Source organism: Patagioenas fasciata, chromosome 39, assembly GCF_037038585.1.
Source record: "Patagioenas fasciata isolate bPatFas1 chromosome 39, bPatFas1.hap1, whole genome shotgun sequence".
Classification (NCBI taxonomy): domain Eukaryota; kingdom Metazoa; phylum Chordata; class Aves; order Columbiformes; family Columbidae; genus Patagioenas; species Patagioenas fasciata.
In genome coordinates, this window is record NC_092558.1 from 1,388,042 (window position 1) to 1,413,106 (window position 25,065).

Here is a 25,065-nt window from a genome sequence, read left to right on the forward strand (position 1 = left end):
TTTCCCTCTCTTTTTGGCCAGAACCGACCACAGAAGGACAATTTTAATTAATTTTTCTTTAAATCGTTACCAATTTGAGGCGAAATCCAGCAGAAAATCCCCCCCTGACCCAAACCGCTGTTTTCTTGCCCCGATCACTAATTAATTTGCGTCTCATTAAGCTCCGTGTCCCTAACGAAGCTCCGCATGGACATCGCCAGGATTCCGGCCCCTTTGATGGGAAAATCTTCGTTTAATCTTCATTTTCCTAACGAGCGGGTGGGGAAACGATCCCTCCGGTTCACGAGTGACCGAAAAGCGCTGTTTGTCAGCCCAAAAATCGCTGGTTTTCAGCCCAAAAATCACTGTTGGGTGTCCCCAACACCTGTAGAAACCCCCATGAGCTGTTGCCCCCTCGTTAGTTAATTAGTGATTAAACGAGCGACACAAAAACAAGGATCCATGGCCCAAAATTCACTGCTTGTCAGCCCCAAATTCGCTGTTTCTCAGCCCAAAATTCGCTGTAGGAACCCCCGGGAGGTCCTGCTGGTTCTTAATGGATCAATTAGTGATTGATAACGAGGTCTTGGGGTGTTCAGGGGCCAAACAGGCGCACGCAGGCGTCCGGGCGGGTGTTCTCGGTGTTGGGTCCGGATGGCCATGGGGGGCCATCGGGGCCGGTGTCAGATCCAGATGGCCATGGGGGGCCAGTGTTGGGTCCGGATGGCCATGGGGGACCATGGGGGCCGGCATCGGGTCCGGGGGGCCATGGGGGCCGGTGTTTGGTCCGGATGGCCATGGGGGGCCATAGGGGCCAGTGTCAGGTCCAGATGGCCATGGGGAGCCATAGGGGCCGGTGTCAGTTTCAGATGGCCATGGGGGGCCATGGGGGCCGGTGTCGGGTCCACATGGCCACGGGCAACCATGGGGGGCCATGGGGGCCAGTGTCAGATCCAGATGGCCATGGGGGGGCCAGTGTTGGGTCCGGATGGCCATGGGGGTCCATGGGGGATGGTGACAGGTCCGGATGGCCATGGGGGCCGGTGTTGGGTCCAGATGGCCATGGGGGGCCATGGGTGCCAGTGTCAGATCCAGATGGCCATGGGGGGCCAGTGTTGGGTCCGGATGGCCATGGGGGGCCATAGGGGCCGGTGTCAGATCCAGATGGCCATGGGGGGCCATGGGTGCCAGTGTCAGGTCCGGATGGCCATGGGGGTCCATGGGGGATGGTGACAGGTCCGGATGGCCATGGGGGCCGGTGTTGGGTCCAGATGGCCATGGGGGGCCATGGGGGCCGGTGTCGGGTCCAGATGGCCATGGGGGGCCATGGGGGCCAGTGTCGGGTCCGGATGGCCATGGGGGCCAGTGTTGGGTCCAGATGGCCATGGGGGGCCATGGGGGCCGGTGTCGGGTCCGGATGGCCATGGGGGCCAGTGTTGGGTCCAGATGGCCATGGGGGGCCATGGGGGCCGGTGTCGGGTCCAGATGGCCATGGGGGCCAGTGTTGGGTCCACATGGCCATGGGGGGCCATGGGGGCCGGTGTTGGGTCCAGATGGCCATGGGGGCCAGTGTTGGGTCCAGATGGCCATGGGGGGCCATGGGGGCCGGTGTCAGGTCCAGATGGCCATGGGGGGCCATGGGGGCCGGTGTCGGGTCCAGATGGCCGTGGGGGTCCATGGGGGCCGCTGTCAGATGCGCACGACCTGGGCGGCCACGCTGGGGGTCCCGTCGGCCCCGCGGCGCAGGGACAGGCGGCCGAACGTGCCCCCGGCGCGGCCCTTGGCCAGGCGGCCGGGGTTGAGGCACACGCAGCCCAGCACGTCCTGCGGGCGGGAACGGAACGGGGGTCACAGTGGTGCCACGGTCACCCCAAAAATGGCGCCAGAGTCGCCTCAGGGGCCAAAATGGCGCCAAAATCGCCCCAGGGCTCAAAACGGCGCCAAAATCACCCCAGGGCTCAAAATGGCGCCAAAATCACCTCAGGGCTCAAAATGGCGCCAAAATCGCCTCAGGGCTCAAAATGGCGCCAAAGTCACCTCAGGGGCCAAAATGGCGCCAAAGTCACCTCAGGGCTCAAAATGGCGCCAAAGTCTCCTCAGGGGCCAAAATGGAGCCAAAATCGCCTCAGGGCTCAAAATGGCGCCCAAAATCACCTCAGGGGGGCAAAATGGCGTCAAAATCACCTCAAGACTCAAAACGGCGCCAAAATCGCCCCAGGGCTCAAAACGGCGCCAAAATCGCCCCAGGGCTCAAAATCACTTCAGGGAACAAAATGGTGCCAGAATCGCCTTGGGGGGCAAAATGGTGCCAAAATCACCTCAGGGCTCAAAATGGCGCCAAAATCACCTCAAGACTCAAAATGGCGCCAAAATCGCCTCAAGACTCAAAATGGCGCCAAAGTCACCTCAGGGCTCAAAATGGCGCCAAAGTCACCTCAGGGCTCAAAATGGCGCCAAAGTCACCTCAGGGCTCAAAATGGCGCCAAAGTCGCCTCAGGGCTCAAAAAGCCCAGGTTTTTGCCCAAATTTGTGGGAAACGGGGTGTTCTGGAGGTTTTGGGGGGGGTTTTTGCTGGTTTTTGGGGTGTTTTGGGGGTGTTTTGGGTGTTTTTTGGGGCGGACCTTGACGAAGTAGCGCAGGTCGGAGGGGGTGACGAGGACGTGGGGGGTGACGGGGAGGGACCCATAGCTGTAGAGACTCTCGTAGTCCACGTTCAGCTCCTCCGAGGGGGGGTACAGCGGGTAATAACTGCCAAAAAGAGCCGAAAACGATGGGTTTTGGGTTAAAAAATGACTTTAGAGGGGAAAGGCGGTGAAAACGGCGCGGGGTTTTGGGCAAAAAAGGGCGGTTTTGGGTGGTTTTGCGGCCTCACCTGCGCTGCGTCAGGAGGTGCTGGAGGATCCGCGTGAAGCGGTCGGAGCCCCCGGCCGATCTGGGGAGAAAATGGGTCAAAAAGGGGAGAAAATGGTTAAAAAGGGGGAGAAAAGGGTGAAAAACCACTGCGGGTGGTGCTGATTAATTAGACTAATTAACCATCTGACAGAGAGGGGCGGCTCGGCCTCTGTTAGGTGTGAGGGGAGGGAAACAGGAGCCGCCCCCCCGGGTGAGGGTTTTGGGGGGAAATCTGGGGGATTTGGGGACCCAACTGATTTTGGGGGGAAATGGGGGGATTTGTGCCCACCTGCTGGTTTTGGGGTGAGTTTTTGGGGTGATTTGGGGTGAATTCGGGGGGTTTGGGTACCTGTTGGTCTCCTCAGCTCCCAGGTGCAGCAGGAGGTTTGGGGTGAGTTTTTGGGGTGATTTTGGGGTGAATTTGGGGTGATTTGGTACCTGTTGGTCTCCTCAGCTCCCAGGTGCAGCAGGAGGTTTGGGGTGAGTTTTTGGGGTGATTTTGGGGTGAATTTGGGGTGATTTGGTACCTGTTGGTCTCCTCAGCTCCCAGGTGCAGCAGGAGGTTTGGGGTGAGTTTTTGGGGTGATTTTGGGGTGAATTTGGGGTGATTTGGTACCTGTTGGTCTCCTCAGCTCCCAGGTGCAGCAGGAGGTTTGGGGTGAGTTTTGGGGGTGATTTGGGGTGATTTTGGGGTGAATTTGGGGTGATTTGGTACCTGTTGGTCTCCTCAGCTCCCAGGTGCAGCAGGAGGTTTGGGGTGAGTTTTTGGGGTGATTTGGGGTGAATTTGGGGTGATTTGGTACCTGTTGGTCTCCTCGGCTCCCAGGTGCAGCAGGAGGTCGGTGGAGGTGACGCCCAGGACGGTGCCACCAAGCTCCAGGGTACAGGGGTTGGGGACCAGGAGCACGCGCTGCGGGTGGCACCGTAATTGCACCCCAAAATGACCCAAAACCACGCCAAAACCCCCCAAAATGTCCCCAAAATGCCCCAAAACCACCCAGAAACCCCCCAAAATGCCCCCAAACCACCCCAAAATGCCCCAAAACCACCCAGAAACCCCCCAAAACGCCCCCGAATGTCCCCAAACCACCCCAAAATGTCCCCAACCCCATCCCAAAATGTCCCCAAACCCACCCCAAATGCCAAAGCTGCACTAAAATGTCCCCAAACCTTCCCAAAATGTCCCCAAACCACCTAAAATGCCCCAAAGCCTCCCCAAAATGCTCCCAAAGCTGCACTAAAATGTCCCCAAACCACCCCAAAATGCTCCATAAACCACCCCAAAATGCTCCCAAACTTGCCCCAAAATGCCCCATAAACTGCCCCAAAACTGCACTAAAATGTCCCCAAACCACCCCAAAATGTCCCCAAACCACCCAAAATGCCCCAAACTGCCCCAAACCGCCCCAAATCGGTGCTAAGTCACCCCACCCTGCCCTAAAACATCCCAAACCCGCCCCCAAACTGTACTTAAACCACCCCCAAAAGTGCCCCAAAACCACCTGAAAATGCCCCAAACCCACCCCAGAACCCCCCCAAAAGGCCCTAAAACACCCCAAAACAGCCCAAAATGCCCCAAACGATGGAGATTTGGGCGAGCGGGGCCGGTACCGTGCGGTCGGCGCGGGGGAGGTCGGGCCAGGGCAGCGGGGGCTGCGGGAACACGGGGGGCAGCGCCACGTCCCGCGGGGACGGCACCACCACCAGGGGGGGGCGCCAGCTTTGGGGCGAAAAACGGGGAAAACGGGCAATTAGGGACAATGGGAATGGGGACGGCACCACCACCGGGGGGGGGGCGCCAGCTTTGGGGCGAAAAATGGGGAAAACGGGCAATTAGGGACAATGGGAATGGGGACGGCACCACCACCGGGGGGGGCGCCAGCTTTGGGGCGAAAAACGGGGAAAACGGGCAATTAGGGACAATGGGAATGGGGACGGCACCACCACCGGGGGGGGCGCCAGCTTTGGGGCGAAAAACGGGGAAAACGGGCAATTAGGGACAATGGGAACGGGGACGGCACCACCACCGGGGGGGGCGCCAGCTTTGGGGCAAAAAACGGAGAAAACGGGCAATTAGGGACAATGGGAATGGGGACGGCACCACCACCGGGGGGGGGCGCCAGCTTTGGGGCGAAAAACGGGGAAAACGGGCAATTAGGGACAAAAGGAATTAATGAGGAATGGGGGGAAGGAACCAAATGGGGCTGGGGGGGGAGGCAAAGAAACCAAATGGGGGGGAAGAAACCAAACTGGGGCGGGGGGGGAGACATGGGGGAAAAACCAGGGAAAATGGGCAATTAATGAGGAATGGGGGGAAGGAACCAAATGGGGCTGGGGGGGAGGCAAAGAAACCAAATGGGGGGGAAGAAACCAAACTGGGGGGGGGGGGGGGGGGGAGACTGGGAAAATGGGGAGAAATGGGGGAAAAACCAGGGAAAATGGGCAATTAATGAGGAATAGGGGATGGGGGTTTGGGGGAAAAAATGAGGAGCTGAGAGATGGTGGTTTTGGGGTAAAAAAGGGGGAAAATGGGCAATTAGGGGACACAACTGGGGAATGGGGAGAAGCCCAGACTCCACTTTTTGGGGCAAAAAGCCCCATGAACCATTCCTGGTTATCCCCCCGCGGATTTTTTGGGGCGGAAAAGCCCAAATTGAGACCTGAGCCGCGTCCCTGAACCAAATCTGACGGTTTTCACCCCTTTTGTTCCGCAGGGAGCGGTGGAGGCGCCGTGCGGAGCCCGTTTGGGGTGAAAAGCGGGGATTTTGGGCAAAAGCAGCCGTACCTGCGGGTGCTGTCCAGGATGCAGCGCAGGCAGAGCCTGAAGACCTCGCCGAAGGAGCCGGGGAGCTCACAGCGCTGCCATTTGGGCGGAAAAGACCCATTTTGGGGTGTTTGTTCACCCTGTTTCGGGGTGCTCGCCCCGTTTTGGGGTGTTTGTTCACCCTGTTTCGGGGTGTTCGCCCCGTTTTGGGGTGTTTGTTCACCCTGTTTCGGGGTGTTCGCCCCGTTTTGGGGTGCCCAGGCCCCCCCAGCACCCCTCACCTGCACCTGCTCGTGTCTGGCGTCCAGGAACGGCCCCAACTGGCGGGAAACGATTTGGGATGAAAACAGCAGGAATGCGGTAAAACAACCAGAAAAGGGGGTGGGATCGGCGTGAATTCCGCTCCCATTTGAGCCCCCAATTGGGGCAAATTCGGAACAAAAAGGGACAGAAAGCCGGCGGGGTCGGGCCAGTCCCCCCATGTCCCCCATGGTGTCCCCACCAGCAGACACAGGTTGGGCTGGTCCCATGTCCCCCATGGTGTCCCCATGTCCCCCATGGTGTCCCCACCAGCAGACACAGGTCGGGCTGGTCCCATGTCCCCCATGGTGTCCCCATGTCCCCCATGGTGTCCCCATGTCCCCCATGGTGTCCCCACCAGCAGACACAGGTCGGGCCAGTCCCATGTCCCCAGTGGTGTCCCCGTGTCCCCCATGGTGTCCCCACCAGCAGACACAGGTCGGGCCAGTCCCATGTCCCCAGTGGTGTCCCCATGTCCCCCATGGTGTCCCCACCAGCAGACACAGGTCGGGCCGGTCCCGCTCGATCACATCCAGCAGGTCCCTCAGGGGCTCGAAGGCGACGCCGTCCGAGGGGGTGAAGGGGCCACAGGCCACAAGCACCGAGACCTGATCTGGGGACAGAAACGGGGGCTTTGGGGACAACGGGGCTTTGGGGACAAATGGGGGCTTTGGGGCCACATCCCGCTCTAACCTGGCAGCGGCTCCGTGGGCGCGTGGAAGGGAAGGGGAACCCCCTGCGGAAAAACCACCAGTGACCCCCAAATCCTCCTTTTCCAGCCCAAAGCGGTTGCGGCCGCCGCGCGGCGTCACCTCGTAGATCCTGGTCACCCTCATCCTCCTCCCGGTGCTGTTGGTTCCCTCCAGCGCCACGATCTGCGCGAGAAGGTGAGAAACCCGCGGTTCGGCTCCGCGTTTGGGGCAAAACTCGGGGTTCCCCCCCAAAATCCTCACCTGCCCCGGAAAAAGGGAGAATTCGGTCAATTCCGAGAGGTCCAGCGGGATCTGCGCCCCCCCTGCGTGGGCCGCGTCGCCCACCAGCAGCACCGAGTGCGCGTTGAGCTTCCCGGCGCTGTCGCACGCGATCTGGCCCAGCACCGTCACCGGCTCCTGCGGGAAACGGCCCCAAAAGAGCAGCTTTTTAGCCCAAAAAGTGACCTTCCAAAGACTCCTTTGGAGCGCGGGGACGTCACCTGCGCCGGGAGCGTCACCGGGGCGAAGTCCTCCAGCTGGTGGTGGCGCTTGAGGGCGTCCCCAAGCTCCTCCATCCGCCACAGCATCACTGTCCAAAACACCCCGAATCCCCCCAAATCAGCGCCCGGGCGGGGGTCACCCCGTGTCCCCCCCCATTGTGTCCCCATTGTCCCCCCCGTTGTCACCTTCGCGCACGTCCAGTGGCTTCTGGAACATGAACTTGTAGGGTTTGCTCAGGTGCCGCTCGGGGGGCCCGAAGAGCCGGGGGGTGCAGCTGGGGGTCCCGAGGCTGCTCCACGGTGTCCCCGGCGCGTCCCCGAACGTGGCCACCACGTCCCCCCGGCCCCCGCGTGACGCGTAATGACGGGACGGGGTGACGCTGCGGTACAGCAACGGGGTCACCGGGAGCACCCGTGACACCAGTGACACCCCACGAGTGTCACCGGGAGCACCGGTGACACAGTGACACCCCACGAGTGCCACTGGGAGCACCAGTGACACCAGTGACATCACTGTGAGCATCAGCAACACCTCCAGTGACACCAGTGACATCACTGTGAGCACCAGTGACACCCCCATGACCCCAGTAACACCCCCAGTGACACCAGTAACACCCACACCCCAGTGACACCCCCAGTGACATCACCATGAGCACCAGTGACACCCCCACAACCCCAGTGACACCCCCAGTGACATCACCATGAGCACCAGTGACACTCCCATGACCCCAGTGACACCCCCAGTGACATCACCATGAGCACCAGTGACACTCCCACGACCCCAGTGACACCCCCAGTGACATCACCATGAGCACCAGTGACACTCCCACGACCCCAGTGACACCCCCGGTGACATCGCTGTGAGCACCAGTGACACCCACACCCCCAGTGACATCACCATGAGCACCAGTGACACCCCCACAACCCCAGTAACATCACCATGATGCCAATGACATCACCATGAGCACCAGTGACACCCCCAGTGACATCACAGTGAGCACCAGTGACATCACCATGAGCAGTGACACCCCCACGGCCCCAGTGACATCACTGTGAACACCAGTGACACCCCCACCACCCCAGGAACACCCGTGACATCACTGTGAGCACCAGTGACACCCCCACAGCCCTAGTGACATCACCATGAGGAGTGACACCCCCATGGCCCCAGTGACATCACTGAGCACCAGTGACACCCCCATGGCCCCACTGACATCCCTGGTGACACCCCCACGGCCCCAGTGACCCCACTGAGCCCACTGACATCCCCAGTGACACCCCCAGTGACACCCCCATGGCCCCAGTGACATCACTGGTGCCATCACCGGTGTCACCCACTGACCTGGGGGAGAAGCTCCCGGGCGAGAAGGCCCCGAGGGGGCTGCGGCCCGGGAGCCGCTTGTGCCGCGGCTGCTCCGGGCTGGAGTTGCTGCGTTTCCGGGCCCCCTGTGCCGAACCCAACATGCGGTGAGCGCGGGGACCTTTTGGGGCAGAAAAGGCTCAATTTTGGGGTGGAAAACCCTAAATTTGGGGGCACTTTGGGTCACCTTGGAGGGCGTGGTGTAGGCGTCCAGCAGCTCGTCCTCGTCCTCCTCCTCAAGGCTGGCGCCTCGTTAAGGAACCCGCTAATTACCCAGTGCTAACGAGGCCTTGCTCGCAGGGGAGGGGCCAAACGGGACCACCTAAGTAACCCTAACACCCCCTTTTTTTGGTGTTTCACCCCAAATCCATGCGGATACAGGTCCTGCAGCGATTGGATGTCGTGGAGGCCCCGGTGGGGACGGTCCCCGCGCCGGGGGACGCGGCTGCTGCGCCGGGACAGGACCTGGGGACACGTGGTGAGTGACCCACACATCCCCCCCTTTCAGGGGCGGGTTTTGGGGACATGGGGACACCGGGGACCCCGTCACCTCGTGCTCGAAGGCGTCGAGCGTGTGGGCGCCGAGTTGTGTCCCCAGCTCCTTGGTGGTGACGAACGCCAGCAGCTCGTTGGCCAACGTCACCGGGCCCAGTGCGTGGGTCACACACAGCTCCAGCACTGGGGGGACACGGGCTTGGGGACCCTGCACCCCAAAACTGCCCCACGGCCCTGGGCACCCCCAAAACGACCCCCTGGGAACCCCAAATGTACCTGACACCCCCATAATGGACACCCTGGGAACCCCAAAACAACCCCCCGGGAACCCCAAAGGTACCTGACACCCCCATAATGGACCTCCTAGGACCCCCAAAACAACCCCTGGGACCCCCAAAGGTACCTGACACCCCCATAATGGACACCCTGGGAACCCCAAAACAACCCCCTGGGACCCCCAAAGGTACCTGACACCCCCATAATGGACCCCCTGGGAACCCCAAAATCACCTGACACCCCCATAATGTCCCACCAGGGACCCCAAAACCCCCTGGCACACCCCAAACACCTCCCCTGCCACTCCCAAATTACCCTAAACCCCCGAAATAAACCTCCTGATACCCCAACACCCCCTTGGACACCCCGAATCCCCCGAACCCTGCCACCCCCAGACCCCCAATAACCCTCCGGACACCCCAAGCCACCCAACGCTCCCCAAATCCCTCCCGTGCCACCCCCAGACCCCCCCAGTATCCCCCGGTTCCCTCACGCCTGCCGGGCACGTCCTCGCCGTCGCAGCGGAGCTCGAACAGCTCCAGCTCCCGCAGAACCGCCTCGGCCGACACCGCCCCGGGCTCGGGCTCCGGTTCCCCCCCGGGCTCCGGTTCCACCTCCGGTCCCCGCTCCGGTTCGCCCCCCGGTTCTGCTTCCATCCCCGGCTCCGCCATCCCCGCGGCGAAAAGCCCGCGCAGCCGCGACAGCGCCGCGCTTGACGGCAACGGGGAGGGGAGTGGGCGGGGCCGCGCCTTATTAGGAAACACCTGGGCGGTGCTTTAGGGGCATAGGCGTGGTTATGCAAATGTACGTGCGAGCAGGCCAATGGGAAGGGGAGAGGCGGGGAGGGGGCGTGGCCGGCGGTGGGAGGAAAAGGGCGCGAATTTTCCCGCCCCGCTGGGGGTTTCCAAAGGGAAGCGGATGCAGGGACTGCGGGGCGATCTGTGACGGGATCCACTCGGGTCCCCGACGGGATCCACCCGCGTTCTTCACAGGATCCACCCAGCTCCCTGACAGAGTCCCCAACGGGATCCACCCGGGTCCCCGACGGGATCCACCCGGGTCCCTGACGGGATCCGCCCGCTTCCCCGATAGGATCCACCCGGGTCCCCGTCAGGATCCACCTGCGTCCCCGATGGAATCCACCCAGGTCCCCGAAGGGATCCACTCGGGTCCCTGACGGGGTCCACCTGGATCCCCAGCGGGATCCACTCGGCGCCTTGATGGGATCCACTTGGGGCCTTGACGGGATCCACCCGGATCCCCGACAGGATCCGCCCGGGTCCCTAACAGGATCCACCCAGGTCCCTGACAGGATCCACCTGCATCCCCGATGGAATCCACCCAGGTCCCCCATGGGATCCACTCGGGTCCCCGACGGGGTCCACCCGGATCCCCAACAGGATCCACATGGGTCTCCGACAGGATCCACCCGGGGCCCTGACAGGATCCACTCAGGGCCCTGACAGGATCCACCCGGATCCCCGATAGAATCCACCCGTGTCCCTGACAGGATCCACCCATGTCCCCGACAGGATCCACCCGGATCCCTGATAGAATCCACTTGGGTCCCCGACAGGATCTGCCCACGTCCCCAACAGGATCCACTCGAGTCCCTAACAGGATCCACCTGGATCCCTGACAGGGTCCCCCCGGATCCCCAACAGGATCCACTCGAGTCCCTAACAGGATCCACCTGGATCCCTGACAGGGTCCCCCCGGATCCCTGACAGGATCCACCCAGGGGCTGGGGGATCTGGTGGATTTACCCTGGGGCAAAGCCGGAGCAGTGAGGGGGGGTAGAGGAGCAGTGAGCGAAACCTTCGATTTTAATGACTTTGGTTTTAACTTCTATTTAATCGATTTGATTTAAAAACCCACGATTGCGGCACAAGATCCCTGATTGAGGCACCGCCCCCCCCGGCCCGCGGCAGCAAACAGGCACGAAAACACGGGGAATTCCCCCGAAAACGCCGCGGGGAAGGGGGCGACTCTTTGGCAAAGCGCGAGGGGACCCGGGACCACCCCCGAAAGGCAAAACCAACAAAAAACAACAACAAAAAACCAACAAAAAAAGGGACAAATCCGGCGTGGCGGGTGTTGGCGAAGGCACCGGGGGCTGCTCAGGCGAACATGGTGAACTGGAGCCACTGCAGGACGAGGAGGAGGAGGAGGAGGAGGAGGGAGGTCAGGGGGCTCAGGGAACCCCCAGGGGGCTCAGGGGGGTCAGGGAACGCCTTGGGGGGTCGGGGAACCCCCAGTGGGGTCAGGGAACCCCCGGGGGGTCAGAGGGGTGGGGGAACCCCTGGAGGGGTCAGGGAGGTTGGGGAACCCCCAGGGGGGTCAGGGAACCCCCGGTGGGGTCAGAGAACCCTCAGCGGGGTCAGGGAACCCCTGGGGGGTCAGGGAGGTCGGGGAATCCCCAGGGGGGTCAGGAAACCCCCGGTGGGGTCATGGGGGTCAGGGAACCCCTGGGGGGGTCAGGGGGGTCGGGGAACCCCTTGGGGGATCAGGGGGGCCAGGGAACTCCTGGGGGGGTCAGAGGAGTCAGGGAACCCCCAGGGGGGTCGGGGAACCCCTGCGGAGGTCAGGGAACCCCTGAGGGGTTTGGGGGAACCCCTGGGAGTTGGGGAGGTCAGGGAACCCCTGGGGGGGTCGGGGAACCCCTGGTGGAGTCAGGGGGGTCGGGGAACTCCTGGGGGCCTCAGGGAAGCCCCGGGGGGTCAGGGGGGTCAGGGAACCCCTTGGGGAGTCGTGGAACCCCCGGGGTTTGGGGGAACCCCCAAGGGGGTTTGGGAACCCCAGGTACCTGCAGCAGATCGAACGTGACGACCCCGTCCTGATCCACATCCACGGCCTGGAAAAACCCTGCGGGAAAACGGGGTTATGGGGAAAACTGGGGGGAAAACGGGGAAAATTGGGGCTTTAGGGGAAAAATCGGGGGTAAACCAGCGGGATTTTGGGGTGAAAGGGCGGGATTTTGGGACAGAGGCGGCTCACGGAACATGGTTTCCAGGCGCACGAGGCAGCAGACGAAGCTGTCGAAGTCGAGCGCCAGGTCGGGCTCCGCGTAGCGCGTGATGATCAACTCGTGCAGCTTCTTGTTCAGTTTGTACCCTTTCCAGCGCAACCCCCCCCCCAAAACGGGTTATTAACGAGAAGCCAGGCGGCGCTAACGAGGCGCGGGGTTCATTAGGGAACCCGGCGCTAACGAGGCGCGGGGTTCATTAGGGAACCCGGCACTACCTGCGGCTTCCAGCGCCAACCGCATCTCGTAGGCGCTCATGCTCCCCGACTTGTCCACGTCGAACTTGCGGAAAATGGCCTGAAAGCCACAAACCCCCCCAAAAAACACCAACGCAAGGAGGGGTCACCCGTGGGGGAGGGACCCAGGAATGCCCCAACCCCCGCCCCGTTTCACGCCGCGCTCCCCCAGCCCCACCAGGTAATTGCGGATGCGGTTCCACAGCACGTTGAACTCCACCAGGCCCAGTTTGCCGTTGCCGTCTTTCTGTGGGTTGGGGGGTTAAGGAAATTAGGGGGATTTGGGGGTTTTTTGGGGGGTCCTGGGGGTGTCACCCCCCATGGGGACGGCGGTGTCCCCCCAAAACCGCGGTGGATACATCCATGAGGTTGACCATGCTGCGGCACGACTCGATGCTGAAGCCTTTGGTGCGCAGGTCTTTGTCTGCAATGAAGCGCGAGGGCGTTAACGAGCCGCGAGAGCAATTAGTAACCCCAAAATTGGTTCTTCTTCCGCAGGGTGAAGCCCCAAATTCTCACGTTTGGCGATGATGCGGTTGAGGATGGTCTGGAGCTCCGCCACGCTGATCTCCATGTCCTGGGGACACAAACGGGGTTCATATGCTGTCACCTGTGTTGCCTGCGTCACCCGCTGTCACCTGTGTCGCCCACATCACCTGCTGTCACCTGTGTCACCTGCGTCACCCGCTGCCACCTGTGTCACCTGCGTCACCTGCTGTCACCTGTGTCACCTGCGTCACCCGCTGCCACCTGTGTCACCCACATCACCTGCTGTCACCTGTGTCACCTGCGTCACCCGCTGCCACCTGCGTCACCCACATCACCCGCTGCCACCTGTGTCACCTGCATCACCCGCTGTCACCTGCGTCAGCCACATCACCTGCTGTCACCTGTGTCACCTGCGTCACCCGCTGTCACCTGCATCACCCACATCACCCGCTGCCACCTGTGTCACCTGCGTCACCCGCTGCCACCTGTGTCACCTGCGCCACCTGCTGTCACCTGCGTCAGCCACATCACCCGCTGCCACCTGTGTCACCTGCGTCACCCGCTGCCACCTGCGTCACCCACATCACCCGCTGCCACCTGTGTCACCTGCGTCACCTGCTGCCACCTGTGTCACCTGCACCACCTGCTGTCACCTGCGTCACCCACATCACCCGCTGCCACCTGTGTCACCTGCGTCACCCGCTGCCACCTGCGTCACCCACATCACCCGCTGCCACCTGTGTCACCTGCGTCACCTGCTGCCACCTGTGTCACCCACATCACCTGCTGTCACCTGTGTCACCTGCGTCACCCGCTGCCACCTGCGTCACCCACATCACCCGCTGCCACCTGTGTCACCTGCGTCACCCGCTGCCACCTGCGTCACCTGCGTCACCTGCTGTCACCTGTGTCACCTGCGTCACCTGCTGCCACCTGTGTCACCTGTGTCACCTGCGTCACCCGCTGCCACCCGTGTCACCTGCATCACCTGCTGTCACCTGCGTCACCCGCATCACCCGCTGCCATTCGTGTCAACTGCGTCACCCACTGTCACCTGCGTCACCCGCTGTCACCCATGTCACCTGCGTCACCCGCATCACCCGCTGCCACCCGTGTCACCTGCATCACCCGTGTCACCTGCGTCACCCACATCACCTGCTGCCACCCATGTCACCTGTGTCACCCGCTGTCACCTGCATTACCCTCATCACCTGCTGCCACCCGTGTCACCTGTGTCACCCCCATCACCGCTGTCCCCCATGTCCCCCGTGTCCCCCTCACCGGCCCCGCCAGCTGCTTGAAGAGCTGCTTGAAGTTCTCGTCGATCTCTCCCTCCGAGAGCACTTTCTGAGGACAAACGCGCCCGTTTTGGTGACCGGGTGCCACCGCGGTGGTGCCGATCGTCCGGCTGCGCCCGTCTCACCTCGTCCGGCAGCGTCGCCTGGATCCCGTCGTCCATCTCCCTGCGGGACAGCGCGGGTGAGCCCGGGCGCGGGGGCGGCTCGTTAGCGCTAACGAGGCGGCGTCGCCGGCGGCGTCGCTTACTCGGTGCCGGCCCGTTTCTCGGAGAAGACGCGCAGCACGAAGTCGGCCTCGCGGTCGGGCTCGAAGGTGGACGGCACCACCAGGTACTCGCCGGGCGGCAGGCGCAGGCGCGCGCTGACCTCGCGCAGGTTGATGAACTGCTCCGAGCGCGCGCGCGACGCGTTGGCCAGGAAGAACTCGCGCTTCAGGTGCAGCCCCGACTGCCCCACCAGCTGAAAACGCCCCCCAGCCCCACGGCGGGGCCGGGAAAGTGGGGGGACGGTCAGGTCAGGGGGGCCGGGCAGCGGGGTTGACCCACGGGAATGGGGGCGCCGAGGATGGGACCAACCTCAGGAGGGACCTGTGGGGACAGCAGAGAGAGGTCACACCGGGGACGACGACTGACACTGTGTGGTGGCTCTGAGTGACACCAGGGGATGCCGACTGACACCGTGTGGTGGCACTGACAGATGCCGACTGACACCGTGTGGTGGCACTGAGTGACACCGACTGACACCATGCGGTGGCACTGACGGATGCCGACTGACACCGTGTGGTGGCTCCAAGTGACACGTGGTGACACCGACTGACACCGTGTGGTGGCTCTGAGTGACACCAGGGGATGCCAACTGACACTGTGCAGTGGCTCCGAGTGACACCGACTGACACCGTGCGGTGGCTCCGACTGACACCGTGCAGTGGCTCCGACTGACACCGTGCGGTGGCTCCGACTGACACCGTGCGGTGGCTCCGACTGACACTGTGCAGTGGCTCCGAGTGACACCAACTGACACTGACTGACACCATGCAGTGGCAGTGAGTGACACTGGGGGACACCGACTGACACTGAGTGACACCAGGGGACACCGACTGACACCAAGTGTCACCGACTGACACTGTGCGGTGGCACCGAGTGACACCGGGTGACACCAACTGACGCTGACTGATAGCAGGGGACACTGATTGACACCAGCTGACACCGAGTGACACCAACTGACACTGTGTGGTGGCACCGACACTGGGTGACACCAACTAACACTGAGTGACACTAACACCATGTGACGCCGACTGATGCCATGCGGTGGCACCGAGTGACGCCGGCTGACCCCGCGTGCCGGCGCGGCCGTTACCTCGTAGACAGCGAATCCAATGGTCTCCATGTCCTTGCCGTAGCGGCGCTCGCGGCGCCGGTGCTTCTGCATCAGCGCCAGCAGGAAACTACAGCCGCGCTCCCCGTCACCGTCCCCATCGCCATCGTCCACCTCCTCCAGCCGGATCTTGAACTGCGGGTTGATCCAGAAAGTGGCTGAGGACCCAAAGCCGCGTTGAGTTGCAGCTGAAGCCGCCGTTGGCGGGGGGTCCTGGGGTGTGCGCACCGGGGAAGTTGCGGCAACCGCCGGCGGTGCTACCGCGGCGCCACGAGCCCTCCAGCAGCTGCGTGTTCCAGGCGCGGAAGCGGCGCGACTGCAGCGCGTCCGGCGTCAGGTTGCAGATCTCCAGCCGCGTGAACTCCCGCAGGAAATCCGGGAACGCCATCCTGACCGCGGACCAGCCCGCCGTGAGTTACCCCAAAACCGCGGCCTTTTTTGGGGTGGGGGATTCCATGGCGTTTCGCTCACCAAAACTCGCCGTCCTCCATCTTCACCAGGAGCTGCTGGCGCAGCGCCGGCTCCACCGCGGCCCACTCGGCCGAGCTGCGGGACGCCGGCGCTAATCAGCCGCCGCGCTAACGAGCCGCGCTAATTAGCGGGGATGGGGTGCGGGGCTCACCTGTCGCTCCAGGGCCCCGTCCACTCCACCTCGCCCCAGGGGTTGCGCACGCGCACCAGCGGCAGCGTCTGCCCGCGGAACGGGACCTGCGGCGAGCGCCCGCTAAGCCAAAAATGGCTGTTTTCACCCCAAAATGTGGCCCCGCGCACCCGCCGGGCGCCCAGCACCGAGTACACGTGGCCCTAAAACCGCTGTTTTCACCCCAAAAATGGCTGTTTTCACCCCAAAACGCAGCACCACACACCCACTGGGCACCTGGCACTGAATATGTGTGGCCGTTTTCACCCCAAAACTGCCCATTCCACCCCAAAACCGTCCGTTTTCACCCCAAAACGCGGCCCCACGCACCCACTGGGTGCCCGGCACTGAGTACATGTGGCCCCAAAAGCACTGTTTTCACCCCAAAACGGCCATTTTCACCCCAAAAATGGCTGTTTTCACCCCAAAACTTGGCCCCACGCACCCACCAGGTGCCCGGCACTGAGTACACGTGGCCCCAAACCCACCGTTTTCACCCCAAAACCGCCCATTCCACCCCAAAACCGGCCGTTTTCACCCCAAAACACGGCCCCACGCACCCACCAGGTGCCCGGCACTGAGTACGTGTGGCCCCAAAACCACCGTTTTCACCCCCAAAACGGCTGTTTTCACCCCAAAACACGGCTCCACGCACCCACCAGACACCCGGCGCTGAGTACCTGTGGCCCTAAAACCACCATTTTCACCCCAAAAAAGGCTGTTTTCACCCCAAAACACGGCTCCACGCACCCACCAGACACCCGGCGCTGAGTACCTGTGGCCCTAAAACCACCATTTTCACCCCAAAAACGGCTGTTTTCACCCCAAAACACGGCTCCACGCACCCACCAGACACCCGGCACTGAGTACCTGTGGCCCTAAAACCACCATTTTCACCCCAAAAAAGGCTGTTTCCACCCCAAAACGTGGCCCCGCTGACCTGTCGGGCGCCTGTCACCGAGTACGCGTGGCCCTTCACCAGCTGCCTGAAGGTCACGGCCTCCATGTCCCGTGCGCTTGTGATCTGCGGAAAACACCCAAAAACGGGCACTTTGAGACCCAACAGTGGGGGTTGGAACACCCGGAAACGGCCACTTTGGGGAGTTGGAACACCCGGAAACGGCCACTTAGGGACCCAAAGGTGGGGGGTTGGAACACCCGGAAACGGCCACTTTGACACCCAATGGTGAGGGTTGGAACACCCGGAAACGGCCACTTTGGGGAGTTGGAACACCCGGAAACGGCCACTTTAGGGACCCAAAAGTGGGGATTGGAACACCCGGAAATGGGGATTTGAGACCCAACAGTGGGGGTTGGAACACCTGGAAGTGGCCACTTTGGGGAGTTGGAACACCCGGAAACGGCCACTTCGGGGACCCAATGTGAGGAGTTGGAACACCCAGAAACGGCCACTTCGGGGACCCAATGTGAGGAGTTGGAACACCCAGAAACGGCCACTTCGGGGATCCAACGTGGGGAGTTGGAACACCCGGAAACGGCCGCTTTGGGGAGTTGGAACACCCGGAAACAGCCACTTTAGGGACCCAAAGGTGGGGATTTGGAACATCCGGAAATGGGGATTTGAGACCCAACGGTGGGGGTTGGAACACCCGGAAACGGCCACTTCGAGGACCCAACATGGGGAGTTGGAACACCCGGAAACGGCCACTTTGAGACCCAATGTGGGGAGTTGGAACACCCGGAAACGGGCACTTTGAGACCCAATGTGGGGAGTTGGAACACCCGGAAACAGCCACTTCGGGGAGTTGGAACACCTGGAGTTTTCCCCCAAAACTCACATGGATGGAGCAGCCAGAACCGCACTTTAAGCCCCAAACCCACGAGATTTCCCCCCAAAACTCACATCCATGGAGCAGCCGAGCAGCCAGAACCGCACTTCGAGCCCCAAAATGGCAGGTTTTCCCCCCGAAACTCACGTCGATGGAGCAGCCGAGCAGCGAGCCGCGCTCCAGCGCCTCCAGCACGATGCCGAAGAGCCCGCGCGGCGGGCGCCGCAGGTCGAAGCTCTCGGTGACGCCGCCGGTGAAATCCTCGAAGCCCTCGGCCGTGCTGCCGCCCGCCAGCGCCTCGTAGCACCCGTTGACCCTGCGGGACGCGGTTTCACCCAATCCGGGGGGTTTTCAGCCCAAAATGGGGGGGAATTGGGGCTGGAGGGGGGGTGGTTACTTGGCGTAGGCCTTTTCCAGGAGCGCCGACCAGAACTCGGAGCCCTCGGCCGAGTGGACGAAGAGGAGGCGCCCGTCCCGCGTGGGCAGCAGGTCGTCGACTACCACGTCCAGCCACTCGCCAAACTGCCAGATCTGACCCCAAAATGGGGGGAAATGGGGGGACGTGGGGGGAAATGGGGGGACGTGGGCAGCAGGTCGTCGACTACCACGTCCGGCCACTCGCCAAACTGCCAGATCTGACCCCAAAATGGGGAACATGGGGGGACGTGGGGGGAAATGGGGGGAAATGGGGGGACGTGGGCAGCAGGTCGTCGACTACCACGTCCAGCCACTCGCCAAACTGCCAGATCTGACCCCAAAATGGGGGAACATGGGGGGAGGTGGGGGGAAATGGGGGGACGTGGGCAGCAGGTCGTCGACTACCACGTCCAGCCACTCGCCAAACTGCCAGATCTGACCCCAAAATGGGGGGAAATGGGGGGACGTGGGGGGAAATGGGGGGAAATGGGGGGACGTGGGCAGCAGGTCGTCGACTACCACGTCCAGCCACTCGCCAAACTGCCAGATCTGACCCCAAAATGGGGGAAATGGGGGGACGTGGGGGGAAATGGGGTGACAACCGTGTCTGGCCATGTGGGAAATGGCCAGATCTGACCCAAAAATGGGGGGAAATGGGGGAACATGGGGGGAAATGGGGGGACGTGGGCAGCAGGTCGTCAACAACCACATCCGGCCACTCGCCAAACTGCCAGATCTGACCCCAAAATGGGGGAAATGGGGGGACGTGGGGGGAAATGGGGTGACAGCCATGTCTGGCCATGTGGGAAATGGCCAGATCTGACCCAAAAATGGGGGGAAATGAGGGGAGGTGGGGGGAAATGGGGGGATGTGGGGGGAAATGGGGGGACGTGGGCAGCAGATTGTGAACAACCACGTCCGGCCACTCGCCAAACTGCCAGATCTGACCCCAAAATGGGGGAAATGGGGGGACGTGGGCAGCAGGTCGTCAACAACCACGTCCGGCCACTCGCCAAACTGCCAGATCTGACCCCAAAATGGGGGGAAATGGGGGGACGTGGGGGGAAATGGGGTGACAGCCATGTCCGGCCATGTGGGAAATGGCCAGATCTGACCCAAAAATGGGGGGAAATGGGTATTGGGGGAAATGGGGGGAAATTGGGGGAAATGGGGTTTGGGGGAAATGGGGTAAAATGGGGTTTGGGGGGAAATTGGGGTTTGGGGAAATGGGGGCTCAGGTGGAAAATGGGGTGAAATGGGGGGAAATGGGGGAAATGGGGGGAAATGGGATTTGGGGGAAATGGGAAATTGGGGTTTGGGGGGAAATGGGGTTTAGGGGGAAATGGGTATTGGGGGAAATGGGGGGAAATTGGGGGAAATGGGGTTGGGGGAAATGGGGGTAATTGGCGGAAATGGGGGTTTGGGGGAAATGGGTTGAAATTGGGGGAAATGGGGGCTTGGGGGAAATGGGGTGAAAATGGGGGAAATGGGAAATGGGAGCTTGGGGGGAAATGGGGTTTGGGGGAAATGCGGTGAAATTGGGGGAAATGGTGGGAAATGGGGGTTTAGGGGGAAAATGGGGGGAAATTGGGGGAAATGGGAAATGGGGGTTTAGGGGGGAAATGGGGTTTGGTGGGGAAATGTGGTGAAATTCGGGAAAATGGGGGGAAATGGTGGGAAATGGGGTTTGGCGGAAATAGGGGTTTGGGGGGAAATGGGGGTTAAGGGGAAAATGGGAGGAAATGGGAGTTTGGGGGGAAATGGAGGTTTAGGGGGGAAATGGGGTGAAATTGGGGGAAATGGGAAATGGGGGTTTAGGGGGGAAATGGGGTTTGGGGGGGAAATGCGGTGAAATTGGGGGAAATGGTGGGAAATGGGGTTTGGGGGAAATGGGGGGAAATGGGGGGTTGGGGGAAATGGGGTTTAGGGGGAAATGGGGTTTAGGGGGAAACGGGTATTGGGGGAAATGGGGGTTTGGGGTGAAATCGGGGGCACCGGTTTTGGGGTGAAATGGGGGGTTTGAGTGAGGAGAGCCCCAAAATGTGGTGGAAACCCCCAAAGGGTGGTGAGGAGCCCCAGATTGGGCGGAAACGGGGGGGTTTTGGCTGACCTGGAAGTGGAAGATGCCGGCGTAGCCGCGCTGGAAGCTCTGACCCGGCGGCACCACCCGGTGCAGCAGCGCTGGGCTCAGCGTCAGCGACGCGATGGCCGCCAGCAGCCAGCAGTCGCCTTTGGGGCCAAAACAGGGGAAATCGGGCAAAACCACACGCGATTGGGCTGGGGAAATGGAGCCCGAGTTGGGGGAATTGAGCTCCATCTGGGGAGGCCCCGTTTTGGGGCAAAAAGGAGGGAAATTGGGCAAAACACGCATAGGGAGAGGGAGCGATGGCGCCAGCAGCCAGCAGTCGCCTTTTGGGGTAAAAACATAGGAAATTGGGCAAAAATACACGGGATTGGGGTGGGGAATTGAAGCCCGAGTGGGGGAAATGGAGCTCGATTTGGGGAAATGGAGCTCGATTTGGGGAGGCCCCGTTTTGGGGCAAAAAGGAGGGAAATTGGGCAAAACACGCATAGGGAGAGGGAGCGATGGCGCCAGCAGCCAGGAGTCATTTTGGGGTGAAAACACCCAGATTTGGGCAAAAATACACGGGATTGGGGTGGGGAAATGAAGCCCGAGTGGGGGAAATGGAGCTCGATTTGGGGAAATGGAGCTCGATTTGGGGAGGCCCCGTTTTGGGGCCAAAAGGAGGGAAATTGGGCAAATGGGTCGTACCCAGAGCCCCCTGGCAAACGTCGGTGCGGGTGGCGCCGTCCACGATGAACTGGGGGTTGGGGCACAGCTCCTGGAACAGCCAAAATGACCCAAAATCAGCCCAAAATGACCCAAAATCACCACGAGGAGCTGGGGGTTGGGGCACAGCTCCTGGAACAGCCAAAATGGCCCAAAATGACCCAAAAAAAGCCCCAAATGACCCCAAATCAGCCCAAAATGACCCCAAATTGCCACCCACCATTGCCATTAATTGGTTCACTAATTAACCCCACCCACCATTGCCTTTAATTAGTTCATTAATTAACCCCACCCACCATGAGCCGTTAATTAGATCATTAATAAACCCCACCCACCATTGCCGTTAATTGGTTCATTAATTTACCCCACCCACCATGAGCCGTTAATTAGATCATTAATAAACCCCACCCACCATTGCCGTTAATTGGTTCATTAATTAACCCCACCCACCATTGCAGTTAATTAGCTCATTAATTAACCCCACCCACCATGGCCGTTAATTAGTCCATTAATTAACCCCTCCCACCATGAGCCGTTAATTAGTCCATTAATTAACCCCACCCACCATGAGCCGTTAATTAGTCCATTAATTAACCCCACCCACGTGGGCCATTATTCCCTTCATCAATTAACCCCTCATTCCCCACCCACCGTGGGCTGTTAATTAGTTCATTAACTAACCCCACCCACCGTGGGCCATTAATTACTTCATCAACTAACCCCTCATCCACTCCCCGCCCCCTCAGTGCCTCAATTAACCCTCGGTTAATTAACGCTCGTTAGCGCTGATTGGCCGCTGACCGTGGGCCGCTTCCAGGTGACGCCCCGGGTCTTGGCGCTCGCCGGCCCGAGCTCGCGGAAGCCCAGGGAGGCGGGGCCAGCGGGGAAGGCGGGGTCACGGAACAGCGCCCCCGAGCGCCGCGCCTCCTCCGCCAGCCGCAAGTAGTCCTGGCCCTGGAACCGCAGCGCCGCCTCGTGCCGCCCGGATCCCTCCGCCCGCGCCCGCGCCCGCTGCAGCTGCGCCGAAACCCCGGAGCAGAACACGGGCACGATGGGATCGGACATCTGCGGAAAAATGGGGGGAAAACGGGGGAAATCGGTTAAAACGGGGTTCAAATGAACCCGGAGCGGAACACGGGCACGATGGGATCGGACATCTGCGGAAAAATGCGGGGAAAACGGGGGAAATCGGTTAAAACGGGGTTCAAGTGAACCCGGAGCGGAACACGGGCACGATGGGATCGGACATCTGCGGAAAAATGCGGGGAAAACGGGGGAAATCGGTTAAAACGGGGTTCAAGTGAACCCGGAGCGGAACACGGGCACGATGGGATCGGACATCTGCGGAAAAATGGGGGGAAAACGGGGGAAATCGGTTAAAACGGGGTTCAAATGAACCCGGAGCGGAACACGGGGACCATGGGATCGGACATCTGCGGAAAAATGGGGGGAAAACGGGGGAAATCGGTTAAAACGGGGTTCAAGTGAACCCGGAGTGCAACACGGGGACCATGGGATCGGACATCTGCGGAAAAATGGGGCAGAAACGGGGGAAATCGGTTAAAACGGGGTTCAAATGAACCCGGAGCGGAACACGGGGACCATGGGATCGGACATTGGGGAAAAAGGGGGGAAAACGAGGGGAAAAAAGGGGGAAATCGGTTAAAATTGGATTCAAATGAACCCGGAGTGGAACATGGGGACCATGGGATCGGACTTTGGGGGAAAACGATGGGAAAATGGGGGAAAAACGGGGGAAATCGGTTAAAATTGGGTTGAAATGAACCTGGAGTGGAACATGGGAACCATGGGATCGGACATTGGGGAAAAATGGGGCAAAAACAGGGAAAATTGGTTAAAATTGGGTTCAAATGAACCTGGAGTGGAACGCGGGAACCATGGGATCGGACATCGGGGAAAAATGGGGCAAAAACGGGGAAAATTGGTTAAAATTGGGTTCAAATGAACCCGGAGCGGAACGCGGGAACCATGGGATCGGACATTGGGGAAAAACGATGGCAAAATGGGGCAAAAACGGGGAAAATTGGTTAAAATTGGGTTGAAATGAACCCGGAGCGGAACATGGGAACCATGGGATTGGACTTTGGGGAAAAACAATGGGAAAATGGGGCAAAAACGGGGGAAATTGGTTAAAATGGAATTTTGGAGGGAATCGGGGTGAAGATTTTGGGGAAAAAGCCCCAAAAAAGTGAAAACGGCCAATTCTGGGGGCCCCAAAATGTGAGGAAATGGCCCCAAAACTGGTGGGGCTGTGGGCGCCTCGTTAACGCCTTAATTAACCATGGAGGCGCTTAATTAACCATGGAGGTGTTTAATTAACCATGGAGGGTTTTAATTAAGCATTGGGGGAGCTTCATGAAGCGTTGGGGGGGTTAATGAAGCACTGGGGCCGTTAATTAAGCAGTGAGAGTGTTAATGAAGCATTGGGGGGTTAATGAAGTATTGGGGGGGTTAATGAAGTATTGGGGGGTTAATGAATCTCTGGGGGGTTTAATGAAGCATTGGGGGGGGTTAATGAAGCTCTGGGGGGGGTTAATGAAGCTCTGGGCGTTAATTAAGCATTGGGGGGGTTAATTAAGCACTAGGGGGGTTAATGAAGCATTGGGGGGGTTAACGAAGCTCTGGGAGTGCTAATGAAGCTCTGGGGGGTTAATGGAGCATGGGGGGGTTAATTAAGCATTGGGGGGGTTAATGAAGCTCTGGGGAATTAATCATTGGGGGGCTTAATGAAGCTCTGGGGGGTTAATTAACCATTGGGGGGGTTGATTAACCATTGGGGGGTTAATGAAGCGCTAATTAGAGCTGCTTGGGGGGGGCAGGGACACCCCAATTATCCCTAAAAGGGGGGGGGGGCAGGTTTTGGGCCCAATTTGGGGGAGCAGCGTTGGGGGCGATTCCTCATTAACAACTTCTCGCTAATGAGTTTCCTCATTAAGAGGGTGTCACCCCCAACCCCCCCCCGGTTCCCCACCCGAACCCCCGCTGCCGTTTTTTGCCCGTTTCCGCCGTTTTTCCCCCCGTTTTCTGGCCGGGGGGGGACATGGGACGTACCTTGGGGGGGGGGAGGGGCCGCGACGCTCCCAAAGTCGCCGATTTTGGGTAAAAGCGGGAGAAAAAAACCCCCACCCCCAAAATGTGGGTGGAAGCGGCCGGTGGAGCAGGAAGGAGGAAGCGGGGTGACCCCCCCCGCCCCGCCCCGAATGGTCCCGCCCAAGGGCGCTGGCGGGGAATTGGGGGGAAAACGCGGGAATTAGGGGGAAAACGCGGGAATTGGGGGGGGATTTTGGGGCAGTTTGGGCGGGTTTGGCGCCTCCTGGGGCTGCGGGGGTTTTGTCGCATTGCAACGGGGGGGGGGCGGGGACAATGAGGGGGGGACATGGGGACACGGGGGGGTGGGACATGGGGACGCTCAGCTTGCCCGTTTTCCCCTCTTTTTGCATGAAAACGGGGCTTGGGGGGGGGCTCAGTGTCCCCAGGGGGGTGTCACACCCCCCCCCCCAAACTTTTGGGCTGAGAGGGGAGTTTTGGGGTTAAAAATGGGCAGAAAAGCCGCGATTTAGGGCAAGAGCGACTCACGGGGGTTTGGAAATGGGGGGGAAAGTGATCAAAATAGGGAATAATAAGGGAAAAAAACGCCATAAATTCGAGCGATTCGGTTCAGCGCAGGTGGATTTTGGGTTAAAAACCCGCGATTTGCCCACTTTGAGGGGAAGAAAAAGGGCGTTG

The 25,065-nt window shown here is 60.7% G+C and overlaps 3 protein-coding genes across 6 annotated transcripts; all 3 read right to left on the reverse strand.

Moving 5' to 3' along the window:
* Nucleotides 1-28: 28 nt before the first annotated feature.
* On the reverse strand, nt 29-1,657 carry LOC139826291 (uncharacterized). 2 transcript variants are annotated; one of them, XM_071801543.1, is made up of 2 exons: nt 1,366-1,657; nt 29-1,298 (listed from the first exon to the last, which is right to left on the reverse strand). In XM_071801543.1, the coding sequence occupies exons 1-2, from the start codon at nt 1,655-1,657 to the stop codon at nt 541-543; spliced, it is 1,050 nt and encodes a 349-aa protein (XP_071657644.1). In that variant the 3' UTR covers nt 29-540. The 2 variants fall into 2 exon arrangements, with proteins under 2 accessions (XP_071657644.1, XP_071657645.1); XM_071801544.1 differs by having other exon boundaries at nt 29-1,366; nt 1,405-1,436.
* Nucleotides 1,658-1,668: 11 nt separating this feature from the next.
* POLA2 (DNA polymerase alpha 2, accessory subunit) lies at nt 1,669-9,973 on the reverse strand. The gene is made up of 18 exons (XM_071801542.1): nt 9,752-9,973; nt 9,038-9,165; nt 8,867-8,952; nt 8,675-8,729; nt 8,470-8,573; nt 7,314-7,507; nt 7,128-7,216; nt 6,889-7,044; nt 6,748-6,810; nt 6,629-6,671; nt 6,430-6,548; nt 5,917-5,955; nt 5,657-5,730; nt 4,483-4,591; nt 3,675-3,781; nt 2,852-2,911; nt 2,601-2,727; nt 1,669-1,803 (listed from the first exon to the last, which is right to left on the reverse strand). The coding sequence occupies exons 1-18, from the start codon at nt 9,927-9,929 to the stop codon at nt 1,669-1,671; spliced, it is 1,866 nt and encodes a 621-aa protein (XP_071657643.1). The 5' UTR covers nt 9,930-9,973.
* Nucleotides 9,974-11,092: 1,119 nt separating this feature from the next.
* CAPN1 (calpain 1) lies at nt 11,093-24,588 on the reverse strand. 3 transcript variants are annotated; one of them, XM_071801541.1, is made up of 22 exons: nt 24,391-24,556; nt 22,120-22,383; nt 21,301-21,370; nt 20,638-20,756; nt 18,508-18,641; nt 18,258-18,426; nt 17,261-17,344; nt 16,303-16,388; nt 16,152-16,226; nt 15,909-16,069; nt 15,663-15,838; nt 14,882-14,893; nt 14,554-14,765; nt 14,432-14,471; nt 14,290-14,355; nt 13,039-13,096; nt 12,879-12,943; nt 12,698-12,766; nt 12,502-12,580; nt 12,256-12,372; nt 12,065-12,123; nt 11,093-11,405 (listed from the first exon to the last, which is right to left on the reverse strand). In XM_071801541.1, exons 2-22 carry the CDS (start codon nt 22,381-22,383, stop codon nt 11,379-11,381), a joined length of 2,142 nt encoding a protein of 713 aa, XP_071657642.1. In that variant the 5' UTR covers nt 24,391-24,556; the 3' UTR covers nt 11,093-11,378. The 3 variants fall into 3 exon arrangements, with proteins under 3 accessions (XP_071657642.1, XP_071657640.1, XP_071657641.1); XM_071801539.1 differs by lacking the exons at nt 11,093-11,405; nt 12,065-12,123; nt 12,256-12,372; ... (5 more) ...; nt 14,432-14,471; nt 14,554-14,765 and having other exon boundaries at nt 14,800-15,838; nt 20,638-20,936; nt 24,391-24,588; XM_071801540.1 differs by lacking the exons at nt 11,093-11,405; nt 12,065-12,123; nt 12,256-12,372; ... (5 more) ...; nt 14,432-14,471; nt 14,554-14,765 and having other exon boundaries at nt 14,800-15,838; nt 20,638-20,804; nt 24,391-24,586.
* Between the last annotated feature and the right edge of the window lie 477 nt (nt 24,589-25,065).